The sequence below is a fragment of the Copadichromis virginalis genome, linkage group LG18, assembly GCF_057382275.1.
Source record: "Copadichromis virginalis isolate Kocher_CV1m ecotype Utaka linkage group LG18, C_Virginalis_male_GT1.1, whole genome shotgun sequence".
Classification (NCBI taxonomy): domain Eukaryota; kingdom Metazoa; phylum Chordata; class Actinopteri; order Cichliformes; family Cichlidae; genus Copadichromis; species Copadichromis virginalis.
The window spans coordinates 3,973,656-4,000,038 of record NC_140635.1 but is presented as its reverse complement, the minus strand read 5'-3'; the positions used below and the strand labels follow the sequence as shown (position 1 = coordinate 4,000,038).

At 40.4% G+C, this 26,383-nt stretch overlaps 1 protein-coding gene across 1 annotated transcript in view; it reads right to left on the bottom strand.

Moving 5' to 3' along the window:
* The window catches only part of myo10 (myosin X), a 127,487-nt gene extending 103,132 nt beyond the window's left edge, over positions 1 to 24,355 (bottom strand). Inside the window, exon 1 of the mRNA XM_085438071.1 lies at positions 23,832 to 24,355. Coding sequence (XP_085294197.1) covers positions 23,832 to 23,852 — 21 coding nt within the window. The 5' untranslated portion in view covers positions 23,853 to 24,355. The remainder of the gene's footprint in view (positions 1 to 23,831) is intronic.
* Positions 24,356 to 26,383: the final 2,028 nt, after the last annotated feature.

Sequence of the window (26,383 nt, the reverse complement as noted above, 5' to 3'; positions counted from 1 at the left end):
CACAGTGACTAATGATGCAGTCAGTGATGACATGGAAGTTTATTTATTACTAAACAAAGCCAGCGCAAACAGAATACAAATCTAACAATGAGAGCGACGCCCTCCAGACTTTAGACCACAATGACTGCTTTTTGCTTTAGACATGGCGTGAACATGTCTCTCAGCCACATTGTACGCCATGACTCAAAGTCAAACATGTTCCCACCTTTAGTGTCTCACCAACAAACTGTTCTCTGAGATATTTATTTATTTCTCGGAGCTTTCTAATGAACTCCTGATGACAGCAGCGTTTGTCTCCATGCACTTCCTGTGAGCTGCAGATGACAGTTTGGTTCACTGCGTCTCATTAACTATTCAGTAGCTCTCATTGTGTTGTTCTGGTAACTCTTGAGTCACACTGCACGAAGGTGACATTGTGTGTTCATTAGTCTGCGTTAATGACTCAGTGGTGTATTTGGCGTTAACTAAACTGCCAAACAAAGACACATATTAGTGGGTTTTACACATTTAGCGAGTTTAGAGTGGTCAGACGTGAGGATGTCTTATTTATCTTAGAGCACCAAACTAACTCCATCATCACATGTGCTAAACTGCAGCTCTCAAAAACAAGATCCAGGCAACATTACAGTTAACATTTACAGTGCAACAAACACATTATCTTAAACCATGCAATCAGCCGCCACATAGAGGAAGCGGACCGTCAGCCACTGCCAAAACTGGAGTTATACTGGGAACCTCTGAGGATGTGAATGAATAGCATGGGAATAAATCTATGAACATGGAACAGACCAATGCTGGAAAGACCTTAAATACTTAGGAAACCACACTGTAATTACAGACAGAAATATATGTATAAAAAAAAGACAATGTGCAATGAATCAATTCATGAAGAGAAAACAAAACATGAAAAATGTGTCTTTAGGGGTCAGACGTGGGAAAGTTGGAATGCAATGATTCCCCCTGAATATTTGACAGAGGCGATTGACTTTGGTTTTGGCTGATGAAGAAAACAGGTGTGGAGCTTCATGCACCACAAGAGACATCCAATTCAAGCTTAGCTGCAGCTTTCTTGCAGATCTGGCACATATTACAACAACATGAAGAAAAAGGAGGGAATTTGAAAAAAACGAGCCAAATTGAGCATAGCATTAGAGGCCAGGAAGTTAAGCTCCGCAACATTCACGGCATCCGTCGGGATCCTTCTGCACATCCACCTGGGAGCGCAGTTTTAAGCTGGTTTAGTTTGCGTGCAGTCAGTCTACCTCTGCAAGCCAGTTCGCAACCCAATTTGTAGTAACTTTACAGATACATCAACCTTTGCCCATACTGTATACAGCTCTTGCTTACTGCAAGTTGTTAGACTTGATGTAATACTGTAGATTGTTCCATGATGCCACACAGTGTTAAAATATGCAGGTGGTCGCCCAACAAGAACATGGAGATAGTAACTGTTACTTTTGTTGTCCACTGAGGTTCAGCACTCTCCCTCTTTCCTCTTTAAAGCTTCCACCAAGCTGTGCATGTCACACTGCAAAAATAGTTCCAAGTTTATGTTTCTGCTGATCCAAAACTCACAGTTTAGCAAAGCCACCTGCACACTGTGACCTTTCTCTTTTTCTTCAGCTAAACAGCTCCTGACTTTCTTTGAATTGGCTTGTTATTTAGTGCCAGCACCTGGTCGCTGGCCCCACTACAGACAACTGAAAAGACGCTTCTGGTTTCCCCGTTTCAAGGCAGCCACATGAAACAACACAAGAGCCAAAGACGACTTTGGCTCAGACACACTTTTAAGAGTCCAACTAAGACATAAGCAGCATGCGAAAAGACGAACGTGTTCAATGGAGATCTGAAGAAGTCCTTTGAAAGCAAACAGCTTTGAAGTGAAGAAATTCTGACTTGCCTTTCCTGTGAGGACTAATGTCTTCGTTGACCCAGTTCTTTCTTTTTCTGCCCAGGTCACCTCTGTGCACAACGGGTGAGATGGTTGTCAGTGTGGTTTCTCATCCATATGAAATGTTCTGAGAATGATTGTGGTCAACTACATTACAGCCAACCATAGGTTTTTGAGAGCAGCTTGCAGGTGTGAAGCGGTAAGCGAGGCAGCTTTAAAGTCGAAACCCTGCATCTCCAAAAGTAAAAATAAATTCTCTTTTCATGTTTTTTGAATGAGGATCCACTTTTGGGCCGTTTTTGGTTTGCAGAACAAAGTGACTGTGAATCCCACAAACCCAGGCTGTAATCTCAGTTATGCTTGCTGGGCGGCTTCCTTGTTTTCTCCTCAGTGAGTCAACCATGCAACATGAACAGAAAGAGCCAGTGGGGCTTTGTGTGCCATTTTTAGTCAGGTATTTGTTCTTTTTCTTTTCTTTTTTAACATTTTTTAATTGGGGGGGACTTTATTGCCTAAAAAGCACTGAACTGTTTTTATTGTGGTCATTCAACGAAGAGAAAGATTTGTTTCTGTAACACTAACATTTTTTTACCTTCAACTGGCAACCTTGTTGTACTCTGTCAGTGGTAATTTTATATTTCCATGAATGATTTTAGACCAACCAGTCCGCATATTTATTTTTCTCTACAGTTACATTTTTTCATTTATTTGAATACATCTCATTTACATGAGCAAAGTCGCTTTTGTTGCATCTGATCTTAAACAAAACAATCATTTGTATTTAAGGCAGGTTTGGTTTGGTGATCAGCTTTCTCGTAATTATGCTTTTCCAAGACATTATTTCAGTGAAATATATCCACAGTTGCAATTGGTATTCTGGGCGCTGCTTCCATCCAAGCTTTGGTGTGTTTCCAGCATTTAGATGCAAATGAAATCCTCCACATAAATGAATAAAAATGAACTGGTCTATGAAATTCACAAACAAAATGTCAAAAGCCTAAGACTACAGATGTAAAATGGAAACAGAAAAGCCAAGTATGACTCAAAAAAAAACCTCTTACAGAGCACTAGTAACAGCTTAATTGAATTCACTTGTAGTCTAAATGAATTCAGCGAAGATGGCACCGTGTTTCACTCCCCAATCCAAAAATTAAACAGCATGAATTTGCTGCAGCTCTGATTCATGCCTCTGTTTGGCTGCTACTTTAAGTCAATGGCACCTTAAATGAATTCATTTAATTTTCAAATGTAGAAAAACAAATACTTTGTACAAGAAGAAACCAGCGGTCAAAAATGGTTCATGGTTTTGCCACCAACAAAAACTTTTTACAGTGTCTGCTTAATCATGTTACCTACACTAAGCTCGCCCCACTAAGCACCTAATGGAAGTGAATATAAACACACCACTGCAATCTACCACTATTAACTGTGTTTATACCATCACAAGACTTGGCTATCTCAGCATATATTTATGTCTCCTTCTGCTAAGAACCATGCAGATCATGATTTCCAGATTTCATGAAGCTGGACCAGACCACAGGAAACACAGCTCTATATTAAATAAAGCCATTTTATTTTCTCCTCTGAGAGCTTTCAGTCAAAGGAAGAACAATAAGTGAGCTTTCTCCACGCTGCTCCACAGGGAGGGAAAGAAGATCAAATTAGTGGCAATAAGGGATTTAAACATTACACTGTACATGAATCTAATGCACAACTTGAAAACATGATCAAAACACTGTATAAACAAAACTGAACACAGTGAACCAGTTTCTGGCTAAACAAATGTCTCGTCTGCGACTCATTAGTCATCACAAGCATGCATGCAAAGCGATTCGTCTCCGCCGCTGCATGTCTGAGCCCAAATCAAACTCACGTGAGGAAATCTGAATTCAAAGGAATAAACTAAACTTAGATGAGACTCTTAAACTTTCTGCAGATGTGAAACTCAGGATCAACAATGACCTGACGTTGAACTAACTGAGCTTAGACTGGTTTCCATCCCTAAGGACCACTTAGACCATAAAGGAGGGAAATGACCAGAGTCCTTTCTGTTGGGCCCACCTGACCTACTTTCTCCTTCTGTGTTTGTCTATGAAAGTATCCATGCACACGAGAGCATGGGAGAGTAATTTGTGCACGTTTAAGGCATTGTTTGCACAAGTGCAGCATTCCGGCTGAAAAAGCGTGCACACATACAATAACTCTCATTGTAAACGGCGCTTTCAGCGACTGCGTTTGCAGGATGTTCTGTGCATCATTGTGTTAGTGTGTGTGTGGGTTTGTGTTTGCTACAAGTTGGCAGCTGAGGCCACAGTTGCCATGTGTTGCCCAGCTGTGGTCGCATGGCGCTGCTTTTGCAGACTCCAAGAAGGAGAAACGGACGAATATAAATACCGCCTTCCCCTCTCTGCCATTCTCCTGGGACCAGCAACAGACGTCTTGTTATACAAAAAGAGGCGGATTTACCCCCAGAAACAGATTGTGTGACTCTGCAAATTAAGGTAGCAGTTTGGTGTGACCTGGAAACATCTGAAGTCATTTAACGCGCCAATAAGCAGTGAAAGCAGTGAAAGGAGTCTTCCAGCAACAAAAAATAAGATGGCATGGAGAGCAACCAAAGGTTTCACACATGCATGTCAGACCTGAACTTTTCCAGATATTACCCATCAAAGCTGCAGATACCATTGTCAATGTCATTTAACCTGCCAGCTCCTCAGAACAAACAGGATGTCAGATTGAGCTCATGTGGGAATACTGCACTTAACTGTCTGGCATATTCACAACAGAAGAGTGGGAGTCGTGTGTCCTACATCCTGCACTATCTAACTTCCTCAACTAAACCAATTTTCCACATTGACAAAGTGGCATCAGCGGATTCCTGCTACATGTGAGAAAGGACAATGTCCAAAGCTGCCCTAACCCGATTCTCACAACAGCTGATCAGCATCAGCTGACTGCTCAGAAAACCCCATTCTATACGGGGTACCTTCTTTAAGGTACGAGGGCCATCCCAAAAGTAAGGTCTCCAGAGCAGTGGGGTAGAGAAACAGTTCGTACGGCTGTTCGCCACACTGTTGTGATTGGTGCTTCCTCCACTCCCAAACAAGAATGAGCAGCTTCGCTGGGACACTCAATCTTGGCTTGGCAGCCCTTGAAAATGGAGCCCCCGTTCAATGCTACCGCCAAGTGCAAAGTTCGTGCAGTTATTCGACTTTTGAATGCAGAACGCGTTAAACCAGTTAAAATTAATCGCCAATAAGTGTATGGACAGTCGTGCATTGATGTCACGTTGGCAAGTGGTGTAGAGAGTTTACAGCCGGTCGTACTGAAATTCACGAAGAACAAACGGCAACGAGTGGATTGCTCAATGCTTCCCGAAGGAGACGACGGCGAGCTGGTATGACATGGGCAGTCTAAAACTGCCACAACATCTACAAAAAAACCATCGACTGAAATGGTGATTATATAGAAAAAGAAATCATTTTTCAATAAACAGTTGTTTGTATTTCTAAAAAAGTAAAAATAAAATAGGAGACCTTACTTTTGGGATCGCCCTCGTATATTAGCAGTTTCCCAACAGTTGATGTGCATTAACAAGTTTCTTGCAACACACCTCCAGATGTCACTGATGGCTGCTCTGATCGTTAAAAGAGTCTTGCTGCTCTCTAGCTTATGCTTTTAATGTTTATGCATGCAAAGACAGGGAGGACCTGAACATGCTGCTGTAACTAAATAACTGCAGAGGTAAATAATCTTTTAACTAGAGTGGCCTGACCTGAACTTTGAGAATGTCTAATCTGTTTGTTACAAAGGATATTTTGCTTGGAGTGATTCAATTGAAATGTGGAGCTGCTATCCCGAGACTGCAGATAACATTGGCTAAATCAGCAACAAATGCTCTTCAAATAGACATTAAGAGTCATTACAGAACACTACTTCTTATATTTAATTCAAATTCAATTTGCTTTTTCTGTCTTGCTCACACTTTATTGACGTACATTTTTACATTCTCCCTTGAAATTCTCAGTTATCTCCATCTCTGCTCAGTTTAGGAAACAAGCCTTGATTTTAAGGTACAAAACCCCTTTGAAGCCGCCTGACCAACTGGACAGCAGAGATAACCTTGTTTTCTTTGTCTCAGCATCTTAGCTTGGTGAGCATGAGAAAGGCCTTATTCTGGGACATGCTTCAAGCCTCAGAGCTTTTAACTTCCTCTAATGACTTTATGGCTTTTTTGGAAAAGTGTCAAGTAACTGAGTGCACTCACAAAGACAATCTATGATTCTGGCGGCTTGGATGGAGAAGAAGTGGGTTAAGTGGCCTGGCGAGGAATGAATTAGAGAAGAATTGCTTTGCAGGGTAAACAAACTTTAGGGCTCTGTTTTATCACAGCAGACCCGAGAGTGTGTTTAAATCATCATGTTTCACATAGTGTAATGGGGATATTTTTCAGGCTGCATATAACTCAAGAGATCTGCGAACAAAGGTAGACAAACACAGACTCTCTGCTACTTATGGCTCAAGTGCACACTGAAAATGGGTGCAGTCTATTGCCAAAGACAAAAAAAGAAGGGAGCTTTTCATTCATTATCAAACAAATAAGAGCTAACCATTAAAGCGTGAATAAAAACTGTTTGCCAGGCCTGAATCGCTGTAAAAACTGTAAACTGATTAAAAAATTTTAAGTCTACTTTGTAACACTCAAAGATGAGAGAGAAGAAAAAGGACAGAGAAGGGCTTCAATGTCTCAAGGCAAAAGAGAATGAGCTTAAAGCCAAATGACAGCGTTTGTTTCATTCAGGAATAATTTGAAACCTGGGCCCTGTGCTTCGTACGTCGCTTACTACATCCAAGATCAAATGAAACATCCAAGACCAAATCATCGCGCTAACTCTGAGCTCGCTATTCCGGTTCCCCGAACACACCTGTTGTTGACGATTAGTATAGCTGGATGAAGTAATGTGACATCACTGGGTGTCGTAAAAGGGGCTACGCATCGATAGTAGAAACATTGATCGGCAACCCTTTGATTGGTCGGCGAAAATGTCGAAGGAGCGCGCTCGGTATTTTTCGGCAGCAGAGCAAGAACTCTTGAGTGAGGGATTTCAGGAGTTTCAGAGTTTAATTAAAACGCAAGGGAACACTGCAAAGGCTGCAAAAGGAAGGAGAGAGGGCTGGCAGAAAGTTGCTGACAAATTAAACTCGTAAGTAATTCAATAATAACAATAATAATGGAGTGGATTTATATAGCGCTTTTCAAGGCACCCAAAGCGCTTTACAGTGCCACTATTCATTCACTCTCACATTCACACACTGGTGGAGGCAGCTACGGTTGTAGCCACAGCTGCCCTGGGGCAGACTGACAGAAGCCAGGCTGCCATATTGCGCCATCGGCCCCTCTGGCCAACACCAGTAGGTAGGGTAGATTTATCATATCACACCATATTATCCAATATTATATTACATTATATTATATTATAATATGTTATATTTTATCCTCTTTCACATTAGAGCCACGACAGGACCCACTAGAACATGGGAACAAGTAAAAGTGAAATATAAGAATATTCTACAGAATGGTAATATTTATCACTTATATTGCTTGTCGTCTCTTGGAAAGAGACCCTGGAATACTCTGTTTGTTTGTTTATAACAGCAACCAAGAAAAGGGTAGAGCAAAAAAAAAGACAGGTGGTGGTCCTGCACCCCCTCGTCAACAAGTTGGTTAAGTGAATAATACCCTCACGGGAAAATCGATATCTCTCTATGAGCACACTGTCGCGCTGAGCTAAAGGATCCTGTCTATCCCGCAATATACGCTGAATTCTGAAAACTCTCCTTATCAATCTTGCACCTTCCGCAATGGGTTGCTCGCGTAAACGGACAGGACATGGCTGCGACAGACTTCCCAAATCCACCTTCGCTTTTATAGCCGTGGTCTCTCATCTTGATTACACGAAGTAATTTACAATTACTACTCTGAAATATGAATTACATCTGTAATAATCACATACATGTAATAGAATGTTAATAGTACATTTCCCTTTTTTAGGAAATGACCTGTATGTATCTGTGTGACATCAATAAAAGGATCAAGTGCTGCATTATCTTTAGTTACATTGATGTTATTTATTTATGGTGAAACAGTGGTGGAATATCGCTGTTGCTTTCGTATGAATGACGCGGACATACCTGCGTGGCCGCGATCTAATCCTGTTTACATAAAGTAAACCTGCTCCCCAGCAGGTTTACGCTTACGGCTCTGTTGCTATGACAGCAAGTCCGGGATGGGCTTCGGGGAACCGAACGATCCAGGATCACGCGAAATCGTCAACAATCTCATCCAGCTAACTCACTTAGCGCGGTACGAAGAACAGGCCCCAGGTCTGGAGCTGAAGGCATCCAGAGTTTAAACCAGCAAAAACAAACAGTTCATTCTCCCATCAGCACTTTTCACGCCAAACCAGACCAAAAAAAAAATTAAAAAAAATGCTAATTGAGGACTATCAAGCAGCACTGCTGCAAACCAGTTCTTTGAACAACTTCTTCCATCACTAACCTCAGTAAACACCAACTTGAGTACTTTAAGAGGAGATGCAATCTCATCTCACTGTGCACTCAATTGTTTCTGACCATGGTTGTCAAAAACCAGAAGAAAGATATCAGTGATTAAGAGATTCTCAAGGACATCTCAGCTATTTTGGCTCATCGTCACGACCATATTCTAGCAAGTAAATTGTCAATAGACTGGCTTATTTATTTATTTAGCACTTTTCTTACTGAGAACTCAACGTGGTTATTCACTACAAGCCACATATCCCTGTTCACACATACTTTCATATAACAACTTATTCTATAAGGTATTTTATAAAGGTTTTTTTTAACCTAACACATTCAGAGATACATCAGGGACAATTTGGGGTTCAAAAATACTGACTAAGGACTATAGAAGTCAAGGGTCGTACCAACCACCCGCTCTATCCTTGTGGCCACTAGAAGGTAGAGTCAGGTGCTACTATATTGAGGATTTCAATTTACTGAATATTTATTTATTTATTTGTTCTCAATTAGGTGGATGCAAATTTAGCAAAATAAGAAATCATGCAAAAGAAAACAAAACGAAAAAAAATTACGTGGCAAGAGACTGCCAACTGGTTTTCCCCCAACATTAACAAAGGGTGCTTTTGCACATTCTAATCCCAGATTCAAACCATCTCGGCTCATCTAGGCTCTTGCCCAAAAGCAGTTCATCAAAAAATGTCTCTGTACTTGCCACAATTTGCAGGCCAATTGTGCGATTACACCACTGTACATGTTCAGGGGCTGGAAGATGTCGACTGCTCTGGAAACATTATTCTGGAGATTTTATGTTCCACATCAGCATCTTGAACCTTCCAACTTCCTTTTTCCTGACATCAGTCCTGGCTGTCAAAATGAAACATTAAACACAAGACAGACTGATACGGACTAGAGCGTGGCGGGCAGATGAACATCTCTTTTAGCTGCTGTTGCTCAATAAGATTTTATTCAGAGGAAGTGAGACGAATCTGTTCAGTGATTCATGTGCTTAGTTACAGATGCAAAGAACCATCATTTACTGCTCAAAGGTATCGGGGGAAAAAATCGAAATATGACAGATAACTATCTGCATTAGTAATGAGACATGTGGGTATTTGAGATTAGATAAATGTTGTCCTACTCAGACTTCAGACACGTCAAGTCTTGAATTCAACCGATCTGTTGAATTAGTTTCATTTTCTTGTAAATTCCCCTTCAGAGCTGAACTCCATAAACTGATAAAGATAATCAAAAGCTACATGACACATTCACATTCCCAGGGTGTAACGTGGTGCTGTTCTGTCAAACCCGTGGACAAGATCCCCATGATGCACTGGGTGGAGAATCTCAGGTTTTACTCCAAACTCAGTACATACTGACATTTGTAACTTGCTGTCACTTTTAAATGGATTGGGTAGCTTTTATTCGATTCGATTGTACAGGGTTTGAAAAGGCTCCATTAGAACCCAAATCTTCTTCTAAACTTAACCAAGTAATTTTGGTGTCTTGTGCTGTTGTAGCTTCTGTGTCCACTAGCATGCAAGGTTGTTCTTTTCACATAAATTCAATAATTTGAGGCTTTGCATAGACGTTTGTTAGCCAGTCAATTTGTTGTGGCCACTAAAGTGTGAGGGTACCAATTGAAAGGTTGGTTGTTGGATTCCACCAATTTTATACATGTTAGAAGAACTTTGACTCTCATGTACAGTAGAAAAACACTTTATAAGAACCAGTTCGTTTAAATCTAACCAGTGAGTAATGTTAAAATAAGAACCATGTAAAAATCAGCAGAAAAAACAACAAAAACAACAAATGAAACATGTACTACACCATCCCGCCTGATCAACTTGTGAATTACTATCACTCTATATGCAGATTTTGTAGCTTTTTGTAACTAATATGGTCAAATATTGCCACGGCTGGTGCATCAAGTTACAGAGGTAAGAAAACACAGTGTGGATACTTCTGCAACACCAGTAGCATCTAGCAGAACAGCAATGTTTGGCACCCAAGGATAGGCCATGTAGTAGAAATCAAGGTAAAGTAAGAGCTTAAAATCTTTATTTTTAGACAATACTTCAACATCATTGTGTCACGCATTCTGTTCACATATGAATCTTAAAAATATCCTTTGTGAGAGTCCTCAGGCCTCTCCCTCCTGGGTATTCTCATCCCATCAATGGGAGTATGCATACTTAATTGCTGCTTACGTACAAAGCAAAACAGCATGGTAAGTAGTAAATGGACTGATTCTTATATATTGCTTTTCAAATCTGAGGATTCAAAGCGCTTTATACAACATTCCTCATTCACCAAAACACCCATTCATACAAACACTTTTTCTGTGCTTAAGCGCTTCCTATCTAACATTCACACGCAGTCATACTTGGACGGATGCATCAGAGAGCAACTTGGGGTTAGTATCTTGCCCAAGGATATTTAGCGTGCAGGCGGGGCTCAAATCACCAACCTTCCGGTTAGTAGACGACTTGCTCTACCGCCTGAGCTACAGCCGCCCCGGAGCATACTATAAGTATATTAATAGAAAAGTTATCTTGACCACTCAAGCTGCAAATACCCCTTAATGGCCTGGAAGAATCAGCAGTAAATATGAGGTTGAAGGAAAGAGCTACTTTGATTGCCTTTTAGACTCCTGTAGCATAGGGAAAAAAAGAAAGAAATCAATCACATCAAATGAGATCCTTAAAACGATGGAACTTCTTAGTCTTCTCTAACAGAGCAAATAAGAATAGCGTGATGTTCCAGAACTCGGAGTAGCCTCAGAGGAGTGGACCTGCACTCTCACAAGGTAACAGGATCGCATGAGAACAAGCCAATTAGTGGAAATGGATGTTTGGCTTTTCGGGTTGCGCCTAGCTTCTAACTTGTGTGGTGTTGTGTGCGAGTGTGTTTGCATGGATGGGGTTGCCAGGAAGCTGCATTCAGCACAGTGCAGGATCAGATAACCCTCCTCCTACTTCTCTCTCAGATCTGATCTTAAACAGAACCGTGTTTATCAAAGATGTCCAAGACAATAACCAACATCCGACTTAAAAGAAACAATTACAACATTCAGAAAATCAAAATCTTTCAAACAATTTAAATCAGGGGATTTTTCATTTTTTACAAGTCCAGTTTAATGTTCTGGTGATTAAATCTTATGCAAGATTCAATGCATCTGCAAAAGGCTGAAAGGCTTCCTTCGAAGCACTCGAGTTAATGGAAAGCTCCGATATCTTTTTGTACAAAATGTTGTCAACTGTCATTAGAAAGCAAGTTTGTGAAGTGAATTTATCTGAGTTGTATCTTCTTCCACAATTGAGAGCTGTCAAACTGATGAACTAGAGTTGTCTTTAGTGATGTAGTTAATTTACTAAAGAGAGGAAAGTGTCAGCCACTGGTCCTCCACATAGAGAGGGAGAAACATGATATTCCTTGGGACTGAAAGTGTTTCCTGAAGGTAATCACTGTGTTTCGGCTGGTTGTAAACATGCAAGGACACAGTGATAGTGAGAAGCAATATAAACCGAGTTCAACACCTGCATTCCCTCGTGACTCAACATAATGGGCCAATCACAAACTGAAGGGGATGTAATTTTAGAGTAACTGTCAGATCCAGCTCCAAGATGTCGAAGGAGGTGGTTCTCTGAGAGCCACAAAACCCAAACTAAGCCTAATGAATAGTTCAGGCTGTTCCTGTCACAGTTACAGTCACAGCAACATGGGGATAACTCATCAGGCTTTAGATCAGCCTTTAAAAGTGATTCTTTAAGGAACTGATCTTGCCCCTCTTACACTCTTGCGGCGCCAGTCTACATTTTTATATTTGCAAGGGTCGTGATGTGTTTGGACCATTGATGGCTTTTGCCTGACAAAACTACAGTCAGAGGAGGTTTCCTCATTATGGGAATACTCTGACCTCGTTTGAACCCTGATCATATCTGTCCATGTTTCTGTTTCTGTATCCTGTCTGAAATGTGAAGTTTAAATAAGAAAAAAAAGTTTAACCACATTTTATCAGGCCCCCTCTGAAAAAAAGGCAAAAAATTAACAAAAGCACAATAACAGAATATTTGACTGGGTGAGTGAAAATCAAATTCAAATGTCCAACAAGTCGAAATAAAGAAAAAGAAGAGGAAGAAAACAACAGAAATGTTATCCTAGACAAGTGAACATTGTGAGTCATCTGCTCAAAGATGTTCTTTTTTACTTTATTTGCATTTAATTATTTATTTTTTTCCATCCAAGAAACCTGGAGTGCATTTAAAATTACCTTGTCACATTCAACATGCAGCTTGCTCTAATCTCCAACACAAATTTCTGACCTTTGAAGGGCTGAAGGCAAACCACACGCTGACATGTATGACCAAACCCTGTCTCCAGACGTGCCTTCCTTTGAGCCCATTGGTTTTAATCCTTGCTGGAGATGTTTCCATTAAATTATTACAATCATTTCTGAGCGTGGTGATGTGTAAACCCTGTAGCGCTATGTGCAATAATAAAAGTGCTACATGCCTTTAGGTATGTGCAAATCCTAAATTAAACCACACCACTGTTCGAATCAAACAACATCAAAACGTTATTCGCCTACTTAACCTGTCAGGTGTGTATTTGAGTGGCTCGCAGTGACAGGTGAGACAAACACAAAGCCGGCATACGTACATAAAACACAAATTCTGACTCATCTTTGTAAAGCATGACTCCTATACTGCATGACATATTTGCTAATATCATGTTTTGCTTGGCATTTATTCTGAAGTTATTCTGAATCAAGCATGTTAAAGATATTTAATTTCAAAATTAAGAAATAAATGGCAAAATAATCCTTGTAGTATCTTTACCACTGCAGAATTTCTAACTTGCATTTTACTTTTAGGATTTATTTGCAACTGATTTGGTAATTTAAATAAAACCAGATGAGAAACTCTATATGAAAAAAAATTCCAGAAAAAACCCCCCAGACTTTTATACTTGGATACTGATTTATGAAATAAATAACAGACGGTGTAGATCTGAAAGGCAGTGAAAAGATCTAAAATACCCTCAGCTTTCCTCTGCCTCCTTCTGCAGCACAGTGATGCCGCAACATTGAAAGAAGTCAAAAGGGGTCAGATCTACAGTCGTCCATTCCTGGTTTTAATTGACCATTTCACCAGCGGGAAACCACGACTCAGCAGGACACTGAGGGATTAGTGTCAACAGACCATCTCAGACTAAAACCCATTTTACTGCTTTTTTTTTTTTTCTTCTTAAATATTGCTTCTACAGCCACTCAACCAAGAAATGACCTCTCATGCAGAGATGTGCAGGTTCCTGTGTAGGAACTGTACAGTAAGTCTGTACATGAGGTTAACGTAAAGGTGTGTAGACATGTTACACCAGAGGAGTGATGGTTTTTAACATTAACTTAATGGAGTCTGATTTATTACACAATGATGGGGTCATAAAGAGGTCAGGTGACAGAAAATCCTTAAGTTGAAACTAAATCTGCCTACAGATGGTACCTCGATGGCTCGGTTGTATTACAAAAATAAGTTGGAAAAAAAACTTGAGGTTGGCTCCAAAAGAGAGCCAGGTGCCTCACATGTTTATAACATCTTTAGAGTCTGATACAAAAATGGTTTTTAGTAATAGTTGTAATAGTTTCCCCTTCATAATAACTGTACTGTGGTAGTTTTGTTATAACTCACATGTTTATGTTGCGTTAAGGCTTAAAGTTTGGATTAGCAGTCTTATGTAGCCACTAGCTAAGCTATGCTAAGTGATGCGGTGCTAATCTTCAGCTGCACTAACTCAAGTCACTTGGAAGTCGGAATTTCTGAAGTCAGAGCAGCCCCACCAAGTCAGAGTTAATAATCCAAGATGGCAGCACTGAAAGTAAACAAGAGTAAAACTAGAACTTCTAGTTTGTATTTGTGACTCATTAAATGAGCCATTCACAGAACACTGAGCAGGCTCCATCCATGACCATGCTGCAGCAATGTTTTTAAGCAAAACAAAATATTGCTCCGTTCTGGTGATGAGTGCATCGCTCTATTGTGCTAAGAAGCTAAATAAATCATGTTTTTCCTGCTTTAATATTGAAACATAATCAACTTGGGAGCGACGTCACTCTTCTTCCGACCTCTGAGATCAGGAAAACAGCAACTGAAATAACTCTCTGAATGGTGTTTGTGCAGCTAGTCCTTTTTTGAAAATTTAAAAAATTGTCATCATTTAAAAAATAGTTTTGATGAGTGAAATGCAAAAACTTTATAAGTTGCTCACTTAACACTTATTATTATTGCACCCATAAGTGCTGCCACAAGTCCACAAACCAAAGGCTGTGATGTCAGCTAAGTACACCCATATGGAAAAGAAATAGTAAAAACTTATAAAAGACTTGCATAAGATGTGGCCTACATCATATAGTGAATCATATCAGGCTTACATGATTTACTCATAAAAGTGGCCACTTTCTCATTACTTTCATATATTGTTTTTAGTAAGTATCCAAAACATACAAGTTTCATTTATATCATTTTTCAAGGGATCTTATATGTGTTTTCACTCTTGTATGCTTTTCATACAAGTTTCACACAAGACAGATACAAACTTTATATATATATATATATCTTTTCCATGTGGGCATATTTTCCATATAGTTTAGACATTTTTAGGTAATATTTAAATTAAAATTTAAGGATTTAAGAAAAACAGATGCAAACAGTTTATTTGAAATGACCTAACATGACGATCAGTTCAATAAATATTGACAGTGCACACGATAACTTCAGCTTTATCCTTCAACGTCACCTAAGCGCATTTTATTGACTGTTAGACAGAAAGTGATTATGTAAGTTTCATGTTATTGGGAGGTTTAAATTGTAGTTATGTCACCAATTAAAACACCAGGATTTTTTCCCCCAGCAGTGTTAATGTACAGATAAAAATCACAATGAATTGAGCTGCGCAAACCTCTGTGCACAATGTTCCATAAAACACACATGTGGAGGAAGCTGGACTGAGGGAGAGGTTAGGAAGCGTTAGGATCCAGAGGAATGTTTAGAAATATCCGTCAGGAAGTCAAGACTTAACAGAAAGCCAGAAGAGAAAAGAGGAGGATCGAGCAACGAGTGAGGAAGGTGAAGAAACCGAACAGGAATGATTTTTCTGTTCATTTTGTGTCTGGATATTGGGCACTTTTAACACTGCACTCTGCACCTTGGGATTTTGACCAAAATCTTCTGCTTCTTTAATTTTGTGGGCTCATTTTGTTGACAAAGATCTTTGACAAGAGACAAAGAAAACCTGCAGCATGCACATCTGAATCATTGACTTTATTAGTGAATAAAATTAGGTGACAATTTATTTTTGAATTGGTGAACAATACAGAAGGTTCTGAATTATTTTAGTGATCATTTCCAGAAAAAGGAAAAGTGATTGTTTACCAGCAGGTTTGACATGTAAGTGTGGACTAAGTCCAAGTATGTGTTTAGTCGTTTAAATTGTGAGCCATTTAAAAATGATGACATCATACTGTTGATCTAAGATAGCATGGTAAAAGCTTCCTTTGTCTACTTTGTAACTCAGACTTTTGGCAGATTTTGCAACCTTCCAGTCTTAAACCCGGGGATCTTTCACGTGTTAGACAAATGTGTTAACCACTATACTATGAAGCCACTAAAGCAGGGGTGTGGAAACTCCCGACCTCACGGCCCGGTGTCCTGCAGGTTTTAGATGTGCTGTTGATCCAACACAGCTGATTTAAACGTCTAAACTACCTCCTCAACATGTCTTGAAGTTCTCCAGAGTCCTGGTGATGAACTAATCGTTTGATTCAGGTGTGTTGACAAAGGGTGATATCTAAAACCTGCAGGACACCGGCCCTCGAGGCCTGGAGTTCCCCACCCCTGCTTCACAATGCATTTTATCAGCCACACCCTTAAACCAAACTCCATTTCTCTGCAACAATACATAAATAATAAGAAGCCCACTTGTTTCATTTCATTATTCAAGTTCTGCATGCATTCTCTTAGATAGAATAACAGCTGTCAATGTTCTTAAATAGGTTAAAGGAGATTAAAGAGTTTATGAATTTAAAAAAAAATACAAAACAAAGACAACCTCAGTGCTAATCCTTGAATCCTAATCCTACATCTGATGCGTTTGCAGTCGAAACATATGTGTGAGATCAGCCTGCACCTCATCCTTGTCTGAACCACACAAAGACTAACGTCGTGTCAACCATGAGGTTCTCTTGATAACAATAACACAGACATACATGTACACAGCTGCTACAATGGCATCTAGATCATTGATTAACCTACAAACTGAGACAAGAAGCAAATATGAGGAAACAGGGCAGCGTTTAGAGCGTTTTCAAGTCCTAAATGTCTCATCTTCAACGAACCAATCCCTCACACGTGAATGACCAATGTGATCACACAGGAAGAGTCTGGATCAGCTATGTTGGTGCTTTCAACTTTTTTGTGAAAAAAGTTGAGTGTTTATGTCTCTGCATTGCTTCCAAGATAACTCAGAAAGGTCTGAATACTGACAAAATCTTACACTGAACATGAAGGCGGCTCATCTGTGACAGAAATGCACAACTGAGGCCGGAAGACACCGAAACAAGCAGCTGACCAGAGATGATTAACTGAAAAACAATTACAAAACTGCTTGCATCAGTTTAGTTTTATGAATTCAACTTTATGGCAATTTTCACCAACTTTGATTGTTATTACATCATTTGGGGTGGCTGTAATTCAGGAGGAAGAGTAGGGCACGCACTAACTGAAAGGTTCAGTGTCCCTGGCTGCTCCAATCTGCATGCCAAATAATCTTGGACAAGATAATAACCCCAAGTTGTTTTCTGATGGATCCATCGGAGCGTGAATGTATCTGAATGTCAGATAGGAAACACTTATGCACAGAAAAAAAATGCTTGTGAATTAAGCAAGTTGCATAGAGCACTTTCACTGCTCAGGTACAGTAGGAACCACTATAAATAAAGGCTTAATCAATCCTGAACTTTATTGCTGATCCATTTTCCATTTTCATATCCATGATGTTTAAACGTTTCGGTTATTAGTATCTCACTAAAAGGTTCCCCTGGTGCTGAGCTAAAAAGAACCCCAAAAACAGGGTTTTAAGAGCTCTGATTGTCTCGTGTTCCTGCAGAGCGGCGATGTAAAGAAATGGGAACTTTTAAAGAAAGTTATGAGCACCATCAAAAAAAAGCGCCCGTTGATATGCTTTTTGTTGCTCCACCAGCCTGCTGAGCTGCTCATTAAAATGATCAGCTTAAATGAACGTTTTGGAACGGACTCACTGCTGCAGTCGGCGGAGGGAATAAAAATAAACAGGTTTCCTGTCTGGGCCCGGGTCTGAAACTGCAAGCCTGAGACTGTTTGATTTCCCACAGTCGCTGCTGCCCCTCTGCCCTACATGCAGTCAGTTGAGAGCAGTGAAACCAGTTTAGGATCGGGTGCAGGCGCCTCTGGCTCGTCTCCAGAGTGTGTGCCGGCTTGAGAAGTTGTTATTTTAGCAGGAGGGTAAAAAGGACTGTGAGCCAGAGCTCGACTCCTTTCTTTTCTTTTTTTCCTCAAAAAGACGTAGGAAATAGGACACCAGCCCTGTTTAAAGATTGTATATGTGACTGTGGAAAAGAATATTTTTTGTTCCACACATACACACAATTAGAAGGCTACAGACAAGGTAGCGAGACACTGATAGTTTGGCTTCAGCTCCAAACAGAAACATTTACACCAGAAATATGTAAAGTTTCATGTTTATCTGGTTAAATCTCGGCTTTGATGTTTGCATATATGACATGTTAGTGCCACAACATATCATATATTGAACACTTTGCTCCCCCCCCTCCATATTGACACATGACCATCTCCATTATAATCAATAAGGGATATTAAAAACATCATTTATCCCAAAGTAAGTAAATCTTTCGCCTTTTCATCTACGTTCCAGGGCGAGCAAGCTAAATGACATTATATTGGTGTCCACATACTTCTGGTGATGAACACTGCTGGGGGTGACTGTGGGGATGAGTCACTTATGCGCATCTTGAACTCTTCAAACTCTGACTGGTCACTTGTTAAGATGACCTGAAGAAACTCCTGCAGACCGAGCAGGAATTCAGCTGTATGTATAACAGCTGTCTGACATGAACAACATGGGGGGGGGGACAAAATGACAAATCTGCAAGCTGTTTAAATTGCAGTTCCTTCTGCCTGCTCCACAGGTGTCAAGTTTCAGCTTTAATAAGCACCGGAGAAACGGAGGGAGGGAGAAGAAGCAGTTTGACCCTTCTGCTTGAAATGATCATTAAAATGGAGCAGTATAAAATGGGCAGGGCCTCTGCTTGTTGTGGTGAGCCTATTAATGTCTATGATTGAGCTGTTACTTTTTATGGTTTTAATGGGAAATGCAGGCAGCTGAGGCTGCTGGGAGGAGAAATAAAAGAGGCTCAAAGAATGAAAAGCTTTGCAAGTTTTTCAGGGCTCGTTTGGAATCTAGAGAAGCAGGTTAACGAGTACAGGGACCCGAGTCTCACAGGTTTGTTTTGGAGGCATGTTGGTCCATGTGACTTTCACACAATACTGAATGCAACAGAGCTCTGCCAACATGGACGTTTATATATTCACATCAGTGTATGAACACAGAGACGGGTTTGAGCGGAGGATCTGTGCTGTGTGCAACACTCCAAAAGGGTGTGTAGTCATGTAGTCAAATATAACAGTGTTAATCAGGAGAAGAAGCCCCTGAGTTACAGATGAGTTGTTCTAAACCAGCACTTCCTCAAACGACCTGCAGCTCACCACGTCGAAGCACTGGGGAGTTTTTTTTATGACATGCATCTTAAGAAGTTTATTTATTTATTTATTTATTTTCCTTTTGCCTGTCCCGTTTGGTTCATCATCAGAATTATTGTCTAAAGGTGAAGAAAGATGCCCAACGGATTTACTTTACCAAATTGACCATCCCAGCCTTGCCGTAGTGGTCTATTTGATTCACCTTTTATTGTTTATTTTATTTTATTTTATTTTTTTTATTTTCACTTGCTAGATACGGGACAGACTTGATTGAGGAAAAGAAAAGGGAGAAAGGAAGAGGGGGAAAAACAGTGGAGAAGAGGGAAAGAAGAAAGAAGTTTATTTTTCTAAACTTAGCTAACTGAATGGTTGTAGCTTAACGGATCCAAGTAGCCTAATGTTCATTTTTAACCAACAAATTTAGATTAAATAATTTATTCACCAGCTCAGTGAATCATTCATCACTGCATGTGAACGAGGCTAACCACGCTTTGGAGCTGGTACAGACCTATATTACCGTCTCTTTATGCTACAAGTGGGAGATAAACGTGTTATGGTGGGTGGACAGAGGTATGCTAATTGCTTACAACCTGCCCATCCCCACCACTCAGTGGCAGCCTTTCTGGTGCAAACCCTGAACTTGAAGCCCAGTACATATACTGGTATTCAAAATTTAAACCACATGGACAAATAATAAAGTTACAACTCAAACTGCTGTCTGCTTCCTGTCTCCTACAGTAAAGAGAGAAAACGTTTGCTTTAAAGCAGAAAAAAGCCAAAGCAGCCAAGAAAAGGCATGAAGGCATAATTATACCTAAACAACGTGAGAAAATATGATTTCATGATTTGTTCTGATTGGTCTTTAAACATAAGCCAGCCATCGTTATTAAAAACAAAGTAACTCTGTATGTCTTGGACTTTATAGCACAAAAATGTACAATCCTACTATCATTGCTCCCTGCCTTCAGGAACCCTGACTGACATCTGTTCTCTCTTTTTTTCTTTAACTCCCCCATTGCTGAATACATTTACACTGCGATCACTGCAAACACACACCTGAGGCACAGCCACTGTCTGATTGGTGGACAGGTGAGGCCCAGCTCTCTCCACGCCCACCAGTTCAAATAAAAACAAACCTTCTAACCGACTGAACTTAGTGACTCCATTATGTCAACACACACCGCCTCAAAACACACTGCAGTTCCTCCTACCACAGAAGAGAAAATGATCCTCTGCAGTTTATTGGATACAACAGAGCCGAACATTAGCCAATCACTGACACTGACACAGGATTCTCGAGGCTGTTGGTCAGTGAAGTCTGAATGAAATCTGCCTCATCCTGCCAATGACGACCCAAATAACACAAATGGATAAAGCTAAGCATGCAACCTCTCTGCTGGATTCAAAGGGGTTTTTCTGTGACAAATACAGAGCATTCGTAACATTAACTTTGTTCATCCTTAACACTAAAACATAAGTGACCGCGTTATGCAGCCGTTTTCTATGTTTAGCAGCTTTTCTCCCCGTGAAACAAAAACCTATATAAAACGACTCTGATTGCTGCTGGACTGCAAGACCGATTCCTGTTTCAAGAAAATGACCAAGTGATGAAAATGTGCCGTCTGGATTTGTGGTTAGGCTCTATTTATAGCGGCTGGACTGAGTGCTGCAGACTGTTTTGGCTGCAGCTCAGTAATTAGAGATGAGAAACCTCCTGCTGAAGGATGTGTCATTGTCAACGCATTCGTGTCTCTGATGTTCAGGACAATGTGCTCTTCTGTAGCTCGCAGGCATAACTTTGAATTTAAGTCAGGCTGGAGAAATCGTTCCGAGCATTTCCACATATGAAAATCTTTCAGAACTCGATGGATAATATTAAATAAATCGCACAAATTAGGAGAAAATGATCCTAACAGATGTGATGTTGACAGTGAGATTTCTCTTCTTCGCACTCCTCCTCAAACACTTTGAACCACAGTCATCATAAAGATGACAGCCATTAAGTGCTGAAACTAACACATTCTTTCAGTCATTTAACACTGTCTCTTAAATGTGTCATTCTCCAGTTCAGCCTGTCAGCTGCTTCAACTCTTTGAACCTCACAAATACTCCATATAAAAGTCTCCCTTCTCCCCAGGAAGCCAAATAAGTTAATAATAATAGGATGAATCCTAACTAAGTGAATGGTCACTGGCTTGTTTCGGCATAAATGTAAATAAAAATAAAATGGCAAGGCTAAAACCAACAGAAATCTGACAATTAAAGATGAAATATTCACAAAATGTAGCTAAATGGTGGTTAGCAGCGTTACCAGGTTCTCCCTCGTCTGCACGAGTTCTCTCCAGCTCCCTCACTCAGTAACATATGAATGGGTTTAGGTTAACTGGTGATTCTAAAGGTGACCATTACCACAAAGCAAGAAGATTCTGTAACACAGTGAATTTACTAATGGAGTTAATCAGGCATCCTAAAGAGGTTTTCAAAGACAGCCGGCTGAAGGTTCGATGCCCTTTATTAACAGCATGTCTTTGTCTGTCCGGAGACTGCGGGTCCCTCGTGTACACACTGCATAAATAAGAAACACTTCAGGTTCTTTCCCAGTTCACATTCCTCTCTTGTCAAACCGTTGGCCTCCGTATGAAATGACTGAAGCCGGTTTACTTCCTTGTCAAATGCCCTTTTCCTTGAAGACTGGGCTCTTTGTTTCAGCTGTGATTAGCTGGCAGATATACAGGCAGGCAGGCCGATATTTGAGACTATTGTGCACGCCTGCCTGCTTCTGGCAATGAGAATTATTCCCCCTCAGACTTCCACAGAACTGAACTGCTGGATGTAGCCCTCCATACTCGTCATGAGACCGGCTCGGCCTCGCAGTGTTTGTTTAACTCAGCCTCACACATGCACCTATGAGCTCAGTGAGTTCCATGACCTTTGGCCCTTCATACTGCCGAAAGTGAGACTGGAATTTCAAATTTTACAAGCACCAATGGGAAAGCAGGTGTTTTTTTATTCGTTTTTTTTTTTTTTTCAAACCAGGAAGCAAAGCTTTTTATAATTGTTCGCCAGCCTTTAACGCCGCTACCTGAAGAGAAACCAGTTTTAAATCACTTTCAGTGTCATACGGTTTTTGTTTGTTTGTTTGTTTTTCTGAGCAGGTCTGTTAGTGAAACCAACCGCAGTGATGACAGGTTGTTTTCCTGAGGGCTTCCAAAGGGGAAAAAAAGAAAGCATTGAGGTATGAGTCAGGGATGACTCAAGTGTTACCGCTGTTACCTGGCCCACGTCATCAGAGGAAAAGGTGTGAGCGCTGATATTGCAAGCGTATCGCAATGAACACCTTTTATCCCTGAGTCACAGCTCATGCTGTTAGATGGTGGACGTACAGCATGCTTACAGAGTGCTTCAGGTAATCGAGAAAAACCAGCTGACATACCCAACAGTGACGAGGGCAGCCCAAATGACCAGGTAACAGAAGTCACAGTTAGATCCACAAATGTCAGGAAATTTCTACGCATGTACTTCTGAAGCAAATGAAGCAAATGTACTTATTTGTTGTTAATATAATAATTACATTACTGCACAGTAAGGCTCACCAGCTGATCACCGCTTACACAGAACATGACCATTCTTAACCTGGAGTGAAGCCAACAGTCTGCACAAAGAACAAGACAAGAAGAGGCAGAAAGTAGGCCAACAATCGGCAAGCTGCAACACTGATGTTTAGTATTGGAAAGCTTTCTTTTAATTTACATTTTAATTATTGAAATATGTGTTTAATGTCGTTGTTTTGATGAAGACTTTTAAGTGTGTTTGAAAATGTTTTTTGACGAATAAAAACCAGAAATAGTTGAGGAGTCCAAACTCTGCTGCACCATAACAGAGCAAAGCAAAGTGACTGCTGCCATTAATGAAACCTCAGTGGTAGCTTACACTGAATAAGTTCAATCAGCTTTTAAGGCAGGAGCACAGGACTCGTGCTTCCGGACATCCTACAGTCACTGAAAGTGTGAATTTCTGCATCTTGGCCAGAACAAAACTCCCCTTGGCCGCAGGTTTAGACTTCTATCAATATCTTTACAAGACCGTTTCTGCGGAAGGAAAGAAGAAAAGAGGTGCGGAAATACCAAAGGTCCACTGGGACCAGTCCAAACCCCCCTCTGTCCCTGTGAGATCCATGTTTTAATGATGTACGTTTGATATTCTTACAGGGATTTGGGAAAAGCGCGTTTAAAAAATCTAAAAAGTGCTTTATGGCATCTTTATGACATGAGCAGGAACTCCACTGGGTTTATTTTACGTTGCTCACCGTTTAATTTCCATTTTAAAGTATCCTATCTTACCATTACTCCTGGCACTCAGTAGTAAGTTTATGCCTCATAGTATTTGCATCCTTTCAATAAAGCAAGATTTGGAGCCTGCTGTGCATGAGCTGCACGTGTTTGGAGAGGTTTCCTTGTTTTACAATTCTCCAAAAGTTTGCAGGACGAGAGGAAAAGTAACACTGCGAGCATATGGAAGATGTGCTGCGCGCTGCATGAACGAAGCAGTTGCAGACTTGAGCGTCTTCTTACCTCCGTGAAGAAATTATCCATTGCACGATTTATTTTAATCCCCGAGGATTTACTGTATGGCACCCGCGCGTCCGGTCAATCCAACTCATGTGTTGTTAGTGGGATACAAACAAAAACCCAGAAAGAAGAGGGGCGGCGGATCCGAAAGCTTCAGTGCATCATCTTTCTCCTGAAAGTGTGCGGGCTGGAGGACGCTCACAGCGTGGGTCAGTGTGGAGCTACAGTAGTAAGTTTACTCTTTTGTTTCCTGGGTTACTCATCCAGCACAGAGTCCTTTAAAGCAGATCTTTGGGGGCTTCTCCTGTTGGAGCTCTCTGCGTGTCCTCCGCGCGTGTCCGGCTGTCACTTCTTGGTCCACGTGGTTCGGTGCGCACTTTGTTTGATCAACAGTGAAAATGTGGAGGAAACGCGACTAAACGACACCCCGGTCAAACTTTGGAGACTCTCTCTCGGCCAGCCAGTCACTCAGACCGGCGGACAATAATACTCAAGCTCCACCTCCAGCCCTTCCAGCACCTCCCTCCTTCTCCCACTACTGCTGCCCCGCTGTCTCTCTGACTCCTCCTGCTGTCAACATGGAGAGTCCGAAGGTGAGAAAAGGCGCTGGAGCGCAGAAAGGCTGAAAACTGCTTCCATTTGGAGAAGAACTCACTTTTGGGGGCAGCCTCAAGTGGCCAATTGAAGAACTGCAGTTTTTTTGTTTTTTGTTTTGCTTCAAAGATGATGTTATTCATATGATTGTTGTGTTTTTCTCTGTATGTATTACTGTAGGGTCTACCTCACAATATAAAGCACCTTGAGTCGCTGTATAAATAAAATTGAATTGAACAACTGGATCAAACCTTTATTCAAATCCCCTCCTGCAGAAAAAGAACGCTTATACCTAACATGTCATATCTTTCACCAGTCAGTAACAACAGAAATACTTTCAAGTTGAATTTTAGTGAAATAAAACAAAGGCTTATAACTTAAGCAAACTCTGTTTTCCCCTTGTAAATCATTTTCCTTCATAGCTTAACTCTACATTTTTCCACTGGTCATCCACCCATCCTGAAGGGACTGTGCGCCTCACCACAGCAGGTGCACTCCACAATTTGAAAGTCACTGGTGTATATATAATTAATTTTACTGCTGTGAGACACAGGGCCGGAGCCAGTGAGTAGCACGAGGGGTGGCAATGGCCACAACAGACTATAGTCAGTGCACCAATCACTGCTATGCAGGATTTAGAGTGCTTTGTTTGTGATTCTTTGCGTACATATTTGTGTATGCAGATGTGTTTGGATGCAGTCCTTCAGATGACCAACAGCATACAGAGAAGAAAAAACATCAATAAAATATAAGCTTATAACATCAGTGTGAGAAAAGAAGAATCACAGATTTAAAAAAAAAAAAAAAAAAGACAGTCGCTGCAATGAACAGGTTTCATTGGTCAGTTGATTTCACTTCAGCTCCTTGTTTTCATAACTTTGCTTTTCTCCGCGGTCGGCTGAAGAACCAAAAACAGCACAAGCAAAAGTAGCCCACAGACCAGTTGGCTGTGATAGCGCCCCCTGGTGACAGTAAACAGTTGCAGTATATAGACATCCTTAGACTCTGCGTATGACCAATCATGCTTAAGCTCTTTTGGATTCACATACGTACTCAGAAAATTAGAGTTACAGCAAGTAACAATTCTTTATCTAGCATACATTTTATGATGACTCATTTCTCTGCAGACGTCTTTCTCACACAAACTCAGTTTAATAGTGTAACCATCCATGTAATTAACTTGGGCTTTATCACCAATAAAAACAATTAAGTTGAGCATTTTTCTGATTATGGTATATCCTATGGTACATTTCTACAAAGGAGTCATAAGAAATTTGTATAAAGTCCTGTAGCAAAAACTCTCAAAGTAAGTTTTTATATAAATGTGGCCACTGTGAAAACAGCAATATTAAATATTAAACTACATCTGAGAAACAGAAACTGAATAGAGTGTAAAATAACATCAGATGATAACATAAAATATTCATTTAATACACTAGTACTCACCTGAATCAAATAATGTTTATAAAAATAAATGTAAAGTTTGTTTCTTTTAAAAAAAGTAAAACATTCATGTGCATATAAGAAATGATCTCACCTCAATATTTACTCTGTGTTCAAAATCCCCAGTATAATAATCACACCAAGCCATGAGAACCATTTGTCAGACTGCAGGTTTTGATAATATTCCAGTTTGTTAAAAAGAACCATTTGTCACTGAGCGAAATGTTTAAACATCAAAAACACATTCAAATTTCTAAATATTCAGCAGTTTCTGAAACAAGGAGTTCACTGGAAGCCCAAAAGACACAGAGAAAGGTTTTTATCAAGCAAAAACGTTTATACAGCAGCGATGACGAATACTCGACAGCAGAAAATTGTCACATTTCCAACAAACTGGTTTAGGAGCCTTTTTGTTCTTTGTATCTGTGAGCCGGTGTAGACCAAGTCTGTATAAACATGTAATGAGCTAAACGGTCAAACATTAACATTCCAGCTACAGGTTAACAACACAACCCTCA